General features: G+C 34.1%; 1 protein-coding gene across 7 annotated transcripts in view; it reads right to left on the minus strand.

Moving 5' to 3' along the window:
• Positions 1-12,138, minus strand: part of LOC129787188 (actin-binding LIM protein 1) — a 31,677-nt gene extending 19,539 nt beyond the window's left edge. For 6 of the 7 annotated variants that reach the window (XM_055822557.1, XM_055822556.1, XM_055822558.1 and 3 more), the window contains exon 1: positions 11,907-12,110. In XM_055822557.1, the coding sequence (XP_055678532.1) occupies positions 11,907-11,910 (4 nt within the window). In that variant the 5' untranslated portion in view covers positions 11,911-12,110. Of the gene's footprint in view, positions 1-11,906 lie in introns of all 7 variants that reach the window. The other variant, XM_055822555.1, reaches the window with a different exon arrangement.
• Positions 12,139-13,628: the final 1,490 nt, after the last annotated feature.

A 13,628-nucleotide genomic window follows, 5' to 3' on the forward strand; every position in this document is an offset into this window, starting at 1 on the left:
ACAAATTATATCCAATATCTCGATCACAATAATTAATAACTTTGCTTGCCTCACTCAGGCTGTGAAAAGTCCGTGAGGCAAAACTCAAACTGTCTAAAATGAGCGCACTTAATTCCCCCATTTCCTCCAGGATATATCTGCATTACATCTTGCATACAAGTTTTCTGCATAAAACCCACATTTCTCATCGGATCTTTGATCCATTTGGTGACCTCAGTCATGCCATACAGTCTCCTCTATTTACCAAATGATTGTAACCAAGAGAAGAAAATAAAGTACGCTCATGTTGCTGAATGCGGAAATGAACACCAAGACGCCTCAATGTCTGACTAGGAATCGATCCATCCAAGCTTGCCCTCGTTCTCTCTCTTTTCCACCAACAACCACCTACTTTACTTGTTTTCTCTCCCTTCAAAACTCACACCCAATGTCCAATATTCACACATTCCAGCCATTTTCCCTCGCCACACCTCAACCCCTCCTGTAACACGAAATCAACAGGGTGACCACAAACTCATTGATCGAATTAATTTTGAGGATTTGCCGCAAGTTAAGTACCAAATCCAAGAGTCGTTGTAAAGATGTTATTGTAGAGATTAGCAGAATCAGATCGAAATGATTAGACCTGGCTATTGGTTAAATTCCTATTAGCCAGGCTCGTCCTATAAAATTTTTCCAGCTTATGTAGCTAGAAAATGGATAGATTAATTAAAATTTTTAGCTTTTCCGACTAGAAAACAGTCAGTTTGTTTCAATTCCTTAAGCTCCCAAAACTTCCATGAATTCATTAGATTCCTAAGATGTAAAGCTAGAAAATTAGAGTTATGATCTTCAAGATTTTAGTTTGTGGATCCTAGAACATGCATCAGCTCATTTTGAGTCATTACTTTCAAATTAACTGGATTTTTTGCTAGATTCTTCTAACTAAGCTGTAGGTCCAGAAAATCAATGTAAAAATCTAGAAATCCTGACTTAAATTACTAGAAATTCTATTCTAAGAAGAGTTTCTCAAATTCTAGATTTATGTCGCTAAATAATTTGCCAGATAGTTCAAAATCATTCCTAATAAATAACCAGAAACTCCCCTGAATAACTAAACTAGAAACCCAGTTCTGAAATCTAGAATTTCTGGTTTGTATTGTCGAACAACTTTCAAATTCACTAAATTTTTGAGCATTAAAATTAGAAATCAAATATTTGAGTTCCAGAAATTTTGACTAGCGCTAGCAATTTTTTACTTTTCTGACTAGAGAACAGGTTGAAATCTTGAAATTTGTGAATGTATTTTACAGATAAATTAATTCTTAGTGCATACTGGTTACTAAAGACTTTTAACCAAAGTTTTAAAGTTAAAAAATTTAAAATTTTAGTAAGTTCAGCTGGTTAGATTTTACAAAAAGAAAATCTAGAATGTTTATAAAATAGAATCTCTGAACTTACTTTGTTAGGAAAAGAGCATCAAAAAGAATTTTCCAAAGAATCTTACTGAATCCTAATTCTTCAAACGTCGTTTCAGAATAAATTCAAAAAATTCAGAATATCTAACAACATTTTTAACACTTTCATAAGAACACCCTGTTACCAATATCATGCAACAAATCCACCAACGTGTGAAGGGCAGCGAGACAATGTTAAAATTCTCTCCTGGTATAAAGAAAGAACAAAGCTTTCGGAAAGAAAATCCACATAGTGCTATTGAAGAAAAAGAATCATCTATTCATTTTTCGCAAAAATTCTATTCAAAGTATAAGAAAAATTATGACTTTCCACACACAAAAAAACACGCAAATTTCTTAGCTTCCATATGTGGGTATATATTTTTTCGCAAACAGTAAAATCGTAAACAATTGTGCTGAAACTCCCCCCATATATTCTACGACCTTAATTGTTCTGTGTCAAACACTTTTCGACGAGAGACACCGCTGCTGTGGTTTTTTTTTAGCGAGGGGCACAAGTGAGAGGAACTTCTCTATGCACAATTGAACCGCACTGTGTGTGTGCACAAAAAGTTTCCGCAATTACAGCTAGGCTAAAGGTAGATTGAGAAACACCTCCCGAAGAAAATTCTTTAAAGTTCTTTTAGATGCTAAAAGAAGATCCGTGTGCGTTGCTGTGAGATGAAAGAAATTTATGGGCTTTTGCTTTGAGATAGAATCTTCGTGCAACAATGTTGGCCTTTTTAATCGATTTCAAGTTAAACTAATCAATGAAAATTGAATTTTGCAATTTATGATGAAGATGTTCTTGTTGTTTCATCTTTTCTCCTTCAATTCTGCGAAGCGGAATTAATTGGATTATACTTTCATTTTATAAGCGAATATTTTATGAGGAAAGTTTTTTTTTTGTTTTAGAAATCTGATCGTTAAATTGCAATTCTAATTATTTTCCCCGATTCAAGGGATCGATAAAATTGTCCAACATTTTTGAATCAAAATTAGTTCCTTCGTAGCAATCATTTCTTTTATACATTCACGACTTGTCCATATCGCCGCGAGTATCGAAATCATTTTGCTTGAAAATTACATAAAACGAACCTCCCATTGGAAGAAAGTATTTTACAATTCTTGCAAGAGGATGAAGACTTAAGGTATAGGTAGGTACATGTATTAGGTATAAGAAGAATCAGAAATTGAAGACAATTGAATTGGAAACAGTGCATCACATGGTTTAACAAGTTCTCTCAACTGAAACCACACAGAAAGAGAAAAAGTCAGAGACATTGCTTAAATTGCCCTTAGAAGACCCCACACACCATATAAGAGAATTGGAGGCATGATGATCATCTCATTGAAACAATGAGAGATTGTTGAATTCTATTACACTCACAGCTATGCTGCTCTATGTTGCAGTTTGCCCAATAAAAAAAGAGCAGCACCACATACCCCGTTCACACTCCCCCCTTTTGCCTTCTTTTTTCCATCGACAGAGATCCACAGCAAAGCCCAATGAAATTCCTCCATCATCCACAACTCATGGACTGCTCGAGCTAATTTGAACTGACGACTCCCGAGGTCAATTATGAACATCCTGTGTATGTTTAGAGATCATCATCTCTCTAAAAGAGAACAAACCAACCCACAGAGAAATGCGTTCACAAACAGACTCTCTGAATGGTCGATGCTTCTCTTTGATTTCCCATTCATGGACAACAAAAATTGCCAGGAAGACATTTTAAGGAAAAACTTCGAAAAAAAACTCCCAGCATAATCAGCAAGGTTAGAAGATTGTGGTGTGGGATCAAAAAAAGCACCCACTTGACGCTACACGTGTATGTGTGAGTGTTTAGTTAACAATTTGGGCTCTTTGATAAGAAATTACCCACGGAATACAAGATAATAAATGTGTATTTAATTTATCATAGACCGCGAAAAAAAATTACAAAATTCGTCGCTCATTAAGATATGTTCCCGCAAGTCGCGGATTGCGATAAAGCCGCAACAGAAAGCTCAAATTACTGCCTTTGCTGCTGCGGGAAGAAAATATTAATTCAACTCCAAATGGACATTTAGCTACTGTTGTAAAATAATGTTCTACACTCATGTTTCAATTTAATAATTCTCCCCTTGTTTTACTTCTTGTACGACAAGATGTTTAAATGAAAAGAAAATGGAACTTTATATCAATCTTTCTTTATTAGCATTGATTAAAATTAAAACCAAAGAAAAGAAAGAGAATAAAGAGTTTTTTTTTTTGATGAACTTTTCGAGAATTTTTTCACGTATAGACAACAACATATGTAGCATAGCGATAGCATATTTTTCCACACTAAAATAAAACCTTGGTGATTGTGAGAATTTTATCAGCTTCATGCAAAACTCACGAGTGTTCTAGAATATTCTCACATGTACGATTACTTAATTGCAATTGGCAGGATTGATAATTGATTTTAATTCACTGACAAATTAATTTGATGTTCTATGCTACAACAATTGAATTTTTGACATGTTTATGCAAAATGATACAACTACAATTTTCTCTCTCTTCGCCCCCAATAAAAACTTAATTTGCATTTAAAACTACGGCTGAAGGATTTTTTTTTTAATTTAATCAACAATCAGATGAAAAATAGATTTTTTTATTACAGTGATGTCCCGCAGAAGAACCATTGAAAAATGAGATTAAAAGTTATCTTTGATTTTTTTTAAATTTTATTTTTATCGTTGAAAATAATCAAAAATCTGCAAAAAGACTTTCCATTTTCTATTGAAATATATTGAGAAAAATCGCCAAAAGGAGTTTATGCATTGATATATGAAAAACTCTTTCATTCGTGGAACGATTGGGATAAGGTTTAAGTTTTAGAAAGTCAAAAATAAAAAAAAATCCCCGAAGAAAGCTCTAGTTTTTCACTTTAATCAGTTAAGAAAAGCCATAAAAGATTTGTCAAAATCGTCAAAATACGCCAAAAAAACTACGCAATTTTTTGCCTGATATTTCCCAGTATTCTCTAGTAGATTATATAGCGAAAACTGGGAAGTTTCTTTGGCTATTATACTTATTGTTTTTTATTCAATTCTCTAAAAGATAGTTAATCTATAATAGATAAACAGGTAGTTTATAGTCCCAATCGTTCCTGGAATGAGGCTTTTTCTATATAGAAAATGACTAAACTATTTTATTCAAAAATGTAAATAGTGACGTCATCATTGAGCTTTTTTGTCTCTTTTAACGAATAAGAAACTTTAATGTAATTTATTCGTTGATGACTTTCGATAAAGTAATTTAATACTCTATGTACTAAAAAAGATAAATATGACGTCATTGTTCACATTTTTAAGTAAATTTATCTCAATGCAAAAGTCAGTTTGATAATTTCTTATTCTTTTTTTTAATTCTGTTTAAAGTTTACGTGTATTCCAAATATTTCCTCGAATGATATGATTTCCTTTACAGACACTAATAAATAATTCTTTAAAAAAAAGTATTAAAATTAATTCCGCCCTACTGCGGTACACTACTGTAATAAATTTAATTTTAGATATTTTTGATGACACATATTGGCCTTGATGAATTTTGGAACACACAACAAAACATTCTCTAGTTAAATTTTTGCGAGTAAAATTTGCAAATTAATTTTGAGCTCATCTGGTTGATTACACTGAGAAGGAAATGTGAGATACCATACGTTTTTTTTTATTAATAAATTAATCACTCATGAAAGTTTAATTTTAGACGAAACACGAGAGATGAATTTGCTTTCCAAACGGTGTGTATAAAGTCTTAATTAAAATTAACACCATGAATTTTCATGTTTACCCCGTGATAAATGGCTTTTTAATCATCATTCTTTCTGCACAAGTACCTTTTCAATATACAAAACCAACATAATGAAATTATAACCCTTAAAATATGCGGATTTAGCGGCAAATGCAGGGAAATTTATTCAATCGAGACAACACCGAGTATTTGCTCTGCAGGAAGTTCACTGACTTTTATTTTTACTATTTTTAATAATATATTGCCGTGTTGTGTGACCAACATAGTGATGTGAAAAATCTACGCCATAAAATAGCTGTGAGATTTGTGGGGAAATATAAAATTCCGCAGGATATGTAGTCCCTTCATCAGGTCCATAAATTTAATTTTTTTACAGATTCGTCTGTAAATTTGGATTTTCAATTAAATCATGTTCCTCCCTGCTTTTTTTCCACACAAACACACAATTCACGCCGTGACGATGCCTGACCGTGACGCGATGGAGATGTTTAAGCTATTACATCACTCCCTCATGTTTGAGTGTTTTTTTTTTCTCTTCACATTTTGTTAAGTAAAAGATAAACCCCGCGAGCTCTGAAAGTGTGTACGCCACGCGAATGTTGCCACCAAAATCGCCAACATGTCGACAAAATTTCTATGTTATGCGTACAATCCGGAGGTCATGTGGGTGGCAAATGTATAGATGTGCGAGGAAGGAAAGAATCGCATAGAAAATATGACGCGTTTATGCCACTCAATTCAAAACCAACTTAAAATTCCCACCGTGATCGAGAGGGGAACGGCGCGATGTCAGTCCTAAAAAAAGATTACATACCTACTTGTACATAAAATCTCTCGCAAACTTTTAGTCTTTTTATTTTCCCTCTGTATGTGCCAGTGTGTGTCGCATAATCAATTAATTCCGGGAGATGAAGGAGGCAAAAGAAAATAACAAAAAAAAAGATTGAGAATAGAAGAAAACATGAAGAGATTTATAGAGAAGCTTGTAAAGGAGATTCATATACAACGGAGAATATTCTATTTTTGTACACAACATTCCCACCTCTTTCAGCATCTCGTGATTACCGGGGAACTTCTCTTCATTTTTTTTTTGCTTGTGAAAAACACGGTGCGTTTTCCCTCCGTGGCACTTTTTTGTGGTGCCCATATGAGAATTTATTATTGTTTGACGGAGCCACTCTCTTTCACGTTACAACAAAATTATAAGCATGGTAATGTGCATTTTAGTGAGTGATTTCTATCCCATTCAGCTACGTTACACTGGTACAGTGTGCCCCCGAAAAAAGGGGAAATTTCGGGTTGTTTGTTTAGTGGAAATTAATACGAAGAATGTTGCTTCAAGGGGTTTTCTTGCTTTCTAATCAATTTATTTGTGTTGAATTAAAATGGTAAAAATATTTTTAGGGCCATTCCTGAGGATTTAAAATTGTAAGAAATCAATTAAAGATAATAATTTTATCTGTTCGTAACCTTATTGAACGTCTTATATGATCAGACTAATTTCAAAAGATTTGGCATCAGTCTTCAGTAATTTTGTTGTCAGACAAGATTAAAAATATCACTCATAAGCAGGTTAACATTCATAAGAAATTTTAGAAAAGTACGATAAGCAGATCAATTATAGAGGAAAAAAAAATAATAAGTAATAAATCAAATTTTCAGATATATAGATTTAAAAAAAATAATAATTAATTTTGATGATTTTAGAAATATATTTTTGTTCCTAAGATTTTGAGTTCTCAAATTCGATGTATTTTTATTGAACTTCTAGTGTAAGATTAGAGGAAAATTCTCTACTGCAGTAAAAAGAAAAAGAAAAAAAACTAAACCAAACTACTAGATTCGAACCTACTTCCTTTTGAGTGATAAGTCAACTGTCTTACAAATACGCAAATTAACGAAGAAGTTAGTCAGTACATCAATTTTTTTTTAATTATTCATTTTTTTATTAAACGTTCATGAATCTTATTAAAACAATAATTATCAATTTTTAAAACAAACAATCATCTCATTATGGAGTAAATAATGCATTTCAATCATTTCAATGCACATTATGTAATGAATTTAATAAAATAAAATAAATATGACTCATATTTAACCGACTACTCCACGTTATAGGCACATGATTTGATATCAAAAATAAATTATTACCCGAAGAACCAAAAGAGATTGATAATAGTTTCATAGAACGCGTAATCACTTAAAATTGAACTCATTCACTTTTCTCACAAGCTATATCGGTCAATTGCTTTATCAAACTTTTCTCATTTTTTTTTTATTTTGTATTTTCTATACGATAAACTGCAGTTATATAGTAACTTTATCAATATTTTCAACCCATTTTAGTATCATTTATTTAATGAATTTTATGAAATTTGTTAATATTCGCTTAGAAAAAAATAAATGTCACCCACTCCCAATGAAATTTCCCAATAGAGGTCGTTCTCTTTGCATTTTTCACAAAAGCGATGGCGCCACATGTTTAATTTTTTTATTAGACTGCATTTTTTATATCTCTGACATTTCATAAATTCCATTTAACATACTTTTAGCACATGTTAGAAGAAGAAAAAAATCAAATCAATTGAATAGTTTACGACCATTCATTTTGCAAAACTCTGTGCGAATTCCTTTACGTAATGCCTATTTTGGGCAGGGAAATCACTTTCACGCAAAATAAATCGCAAATGGAATTAATTTAGCAAACATTGGTGCTCAGTTCAAAGCGAGAAGGTGAAAAGACTTTCGTGCGGGCACTTATTTGGTTTCTTTTTGTGAATATTTTTCGGGGTGGCTATAAAATTTTGTTGCCATGTGCTAATTGGCGCGTGTGGGTGGGGGGTTGTAGAGGCGCGCGTGTGACGTTCCTTCGAGGTTCTCCTGTGCTTTGCAATAGGTAATACACGAAAAAAAAATCCATGCCACAATATTTTTCATCTCGTTGCCGTTTGGATTTATTTTGAATGGATGATGTGAGAGCAAATGAATAAAATGGGAAATAATGGGTTAGAAAAAAGTACCTCACGTTCTCAATTCACAAAAAAAACCAACATATACTGTATTCCCTCCTCTCAATTGATGGACTCCGCATGTACGAGGAGGTTGTTGAGTGAGCTCCACACTGGTAGAAATTTATTTTTGGGCCCCCGTGACTGACTGGAGAACGTTCTTTTTTTGAAACGTTTTTTTATTATTGAAATTCGTCACTCTCTGGGTCAGGCTGTGTGTGGATGATCTAATGAGCTTTATGCTGAATTGTTGGACAATTTGTCTTGAGGATGTCAGATTAATTTTTTCTCCAGTTATGCCTTGCGGAAGATCTCTTTTCTCTCCGAGTAAATTACCTTTTCTCTGCCAAGCTTAAATCTTTCCTTAAATGAATACTAAAAGCCGTTGAGTTTTGTGGTTTTTTTCCCAACAGTATTGAGACGTCTTTATTGCGGAAAGGTGCATTACTGTGGCATGATCCGTTGGATAGTACAGAGAGACATGAGAGACACTTCTTGAATGGCGTTAATGTCATGGAGAATAAATTAAAAAGAATCATCTTGACACAGTGTGGTTTCCAATTAATTAACTCCGAGACATAATACACACCAACCAAGCAAAATGGAAATAAAAGGCACATACTACCTCATAAAAAAAACAGAACGAGATATTCAAGCTCACGATGATCTCATGCAAAGTGATTTTATAACAGAGGGGGCAGCAGATGAAACGAAGAAGGGGGAATCATATCATCGTTGTGTATTGACCAAGATTATAAGACATTTGCATAATATGGTGAGTCAAAAACTCTTACTTTTGCCTCCACTGGGCCAAGAGATTGTGGGTCAAAAAATGTTTGGAACTGGCTGTGAAGAGAGAAAAAATAAAGAAAAAAAAGCGACATTCTCACAATCTCTGTCCCATGGCGAGTGTAAGAAATTGTGAGTGGCAGTGTTGGTGTTAAGAAAAAGCCACTGTGGAAGCATTTAATTGTAATTGCTATGCTCCTATTTTTTTTTCTTCTCTCAATCTCTTTAGAAATATGCAATTTTCATCATGTTCACACTTTGAGTTATTTTCTCTCCTACAAAGCAGCTCAATTGCATTTAATTTTTAATTAATATTAAAGCATAATCCATGCGCTTTTGACCCCAAACTAGTTAACCTCTCGCGCGCGGTATGCAATTCAAATCACGTCTCCTCCTAAAACTAAAAAAAAAATCTCTTTTAATTGTCATTTTAATTTATAGCAAAAGCTTCGGGGAAAATTTTTGAAGAAATGAGCAGAAGATGTGAGAGCCTGTCATGGAAACCATCACGCAAACCTTCTTTGGGAATTCAAGTGCTTTGACCCTGTTTGTTTATTTAAATATTACTCCACGGGTTTTCATTAAAGAGAAAGACAAAAATGCTCAAAAGTTTAACGCGCAGGGCACGTAGGAGGAAGATAAACATCGTATTTTGTCGCCAGATCACCAAGCTGTATGTTTTTAAATCAATTTATGTAGAGAGTTTTGTTGACAAATAAAACGCATATACGATCAGTACGATTAAATCTAATGTTTAATCACATTTTGTCAATGATCGTAATTTGAATTTGACACTAGATGGCGCCATTAAATGTTCTATAAATTGAAAAAGAACAAATAAAACACGACCGTTGTCAAAACAAACAAATTTATGCTGAAATGATAATTAAATTAACTACAAAAAAAAACACAAAAATTTTTGTAAATCTTGTGCTAAACGTCTGTTTAAATTAAGAAGTTGTTTTAAAGACATTTATGATATTTTATTCAAATATTGATTTTTCTACACGAAATAGAATTTATCTTCATGTAGGAAGCTCAAAAACGCTCCAGATAATTGAAAATTCTAAATAAAAGGAAGAAGCGATTTATTACGTCTTCCAAACTACTTTTTCAGCAATAAAACATTTGATTTTTAACAATAGATGGCGCTTTAAAAGTATTTTTAATCAAAAGTTTTGTTTCTAGATATTTAAATAGAAATATGTTTTTTTTTTAATAGAAATCTGTTAAATAAATCTATTCTGGTTGTAATTCAAACACTAAAAACTGATATTTTAAAGTATTTTATTTACTCTACAGATGGTTCTTTAAACACATACATAAATGAACTACAAAATTTGGTAAAATAACATTAAAAAAAAAAGTTACAAAATCTTGAAACATCATATTAATTTGCAAAATTGAAATAATCATTCAAAAATTTGGTCAAATGAGTCAAATCAATCCAAATGAAAACTCCGCCAGAGGGCTAAACTACATTATGCAGCCATCTGTTGACAATTTAAAGGTCAGATCAATGCTAAATCCTCCATTTTTAGTTCCAACATCCTACTACCACATATCTCTTTCACCCAATCAAACTAATCCAACTGATAAATTTCCCAAAGCGACCTTAAAAGCTTTTCCCTAAATTGAATTATCTCACAGACATTGTCGTCCTGCCATTAAATTGATTTTCATCCACTCCTCCCTCTAAAATCTCGAGACAATTCGTCTTCCTGCCCTCCTTTCCCATTTCTTATCAATGTGAAAATTGACTCACTATCGGCATCTAAAATTAAACGTCTTTCCTCACAGTCAGCTTTTTCAATTCACTTTTAAAGAAAAAGAATTGGAAAAAAAACCTCTGCGGGGTCTTTATCATTCCACCGCAATTCCTTATCAGACTTCTTTTCCCTCCACTTTTTCACTTTCGAGGTGCTTCAACTGGCACGACTGCACAATTTTCACTTCACCTTAAAAAGAGAAAAAGGTGAAAATGCCGACTTTCCGTGCAATTTACTCGACCGGATGACTCATTATCGCACAGGGATTGTGAGTCTCCTTTCTTCAAGGTCCTCAGGAGGTTCCTTTTGCGCATGATTGCCCATCTCTCTTGACAGGTTGCATGCAATGCATCACAGGCAATTCCTGCCAGAGACATCCTGCAGTTGCAACGAATCTAGGAGGAGTTCTGGGCAACTTTTTGGCATGGAATTCTTGGTCAGGAATCTTGTGCATGGTGCTCAGCGGATGCCACGAAATAACTTTCTGGTGGCTGACAAACACACCCATTTTCACATCATCAAAATCAAGCAAATTTTCTCTCTCGCTCCGCCACAAATGGGCCCCATTTCACTTTCTCACACACAGCAACTTTCATTGTGTGTTTGTTCGCGCTCCCCGGGGGGCGATACCCGCGGGCCCCCGGGGGAATTGTTAAAAGGCCCAAGTGGGGCACTGTTTAGTGGAAAATTATGTAATAAAATGAAATTCACAGAGGTGTCCAATGTCACGGAGTCCGTGTATGTGTGTGTGCGAGAAAATTCTCCAATATTGCATTTTCTTTTCCAATTAATTAGCATTTAGGCGCAAATTCACCAAATAAACACCTCCCTGGGCTAGTTTGTGGCACAAAATACGCCTCTTGTGCCATCAAATTACGAAAGAATCCACAAAATGTCCGGGAAAAATCAATGGAGATTTTTTTCGGGGGTGTTTGGGCTTTTTCGGGAAATTCCCTCGAAAATAATTCCCCTAAAAACTCCCACAGCTTTCTAAGTTTTCCATTTGATTTCCCCGATGTTTTTCCCACAATTCTTTAGTGGTAATTTTGTGTGTGAGAAAAGTCCCGGGGCCCGGCATTGTTCAGCTTTTCCGAAGATGGCACAAAAGTTGGGCGGAACTCACCCATTGCGGAAAATTCGCTGCGACTTTTCACCGTGCTGTAGAACACTAATTTTCACTTTTTCACACTCAGCAACACAACTCGTTGACGCACAGGACTTTTCTTTGTGAATTTTCAGGCAAAAAGACACATTTCCCGGGGGAAAAGAACTTTTTCGGCAGACACACCGCGATCGTCTCACTAAAACTGAATGACTGATTTTTTGCGGGGCGCCCGAAGCGACGTCTCGCAAGCAATCCGCCAAGTATTCATACCCTATCGAAAGAGCACAGTGGGAGAATTCCGTGGGAAATTCCAACGACAATTGCATCGATACTCCATAGTTTAATCATGTTTTTATGATTTTCTTTGGTTTTTCTTAGTTTTCTGACTGTTTTTGTACGTAAAACGTTAATTTTTGGGAAGCTAAATCAAATATTTAATATATTAATTGTTTTTATTGGAAGAAACAAGTATGTACATTTTAGAATTTTGCTGAATTTAACCTCTAGGCCGCCAAGCGGGGTCGTTGAACGACCCCAGCCCTATATTTCGTGCTATAACTTAATAAATATAAAAGTTAGCGTTCCCATCTTTTGGAAATAAGTTCTTTGGTTATCTGAGGAGGTTGTGTAAAAATTTCAGCTCAATCCGTCCACCACAAGAAAAGTTATTAAGGAAAATGTAGAAGAAGGGAATTCAAAAATTTGTGTAACGGCCATGCTGCGGAAAATTTCTTAGAATGAAGTTAGTCACATCATAAATCATATGGTTGAAGGGGGTTGAAGGGTTGTGTTTACTTTCTCACTTTACCATCTCAGTGTCAGAATTATCGCGAATAAGTAACATAAACAACATAAAACATAATTAGAAGCATATAAATGTGCAAAACAATAAAGAATATTCGAGAAATATTGCCATTTATCACGGTGCGGGAAGTGAGGGGAATGTGGGGAAGTAGTGAAAAAAAATACCAGTTGCGGTCAACTTCGTGGCAAATTTCTCACGAAGAAAGTGTGAAAAATGAGTGAAAAATGTTTTTCCCTAATATCTTCTTCTGCGTGTTTCCGGGTGGCGAATTTGTGATGCAAGGGGCAAGAGGACTATATAAGGAGTCTAAAGGTAGTGACCCGACAGTTCCCGGTTTTATAGTTTATGAGAAAATCGACTTCCTTCTTGGGGTCGTTCAACGACCCCACCTTGGCGCTCTAAGGAAGCTCCAAGGTCTTGGCGGCCAGCAGGTTAAAAAAAAACTTAGAGATCAATTTTTTAGAATGAATTGAATTTAACCTCTCGCGTCTACGTGAAACATTGACACATGAGCTCTTTTTATCAGGATATTCTTTTTCTAGACACTTTCAGAAGACTTTTCTCAGTGTTTTGCGTTAATTTGATGCATTTGTAACCTGGAAAAACAAATTAAATTCATAAACAATTGAAAAAATAAATTGACCCAAAAAACGCGAAAGGGTTCATTTTAATTAGTTTTGAATATTTTTATTCAAATTGCGTTGAATTACGTAAAATTTCTAACTGTGAAAGAGAAATCAGCAAAAGAAGCCAAATTCAGTTTTCTTCATATTGGCTTTTAGACTCTAAAAAGTGTCTTCTTCAGGACACCAAAACGTGAAACATGAATTTTTGCCTAAATGTTCAAATTAATTTAAATTTTATTATATTAGAAATGTATTAAATTTACGTAAAAAATCAGAGCTAAAATGCTAAAAAAAACTTTTTAATTGATA

The sequence above is a fragment of the Lutzomyia longipalpis genome, chromosome 1, assembly GCF_024334085.1.
Source record: "Lutzomyia longipalpis isolate SR_M1_2022 chromosome 1, ASM2433408v1".
Taxonomy (NCBI): Eukaryota; Metazoa; Arthropoda; class Insecta; order Diptera; family Psychodidae; genus Lutzomyia; species Lutzomyia longipalpis.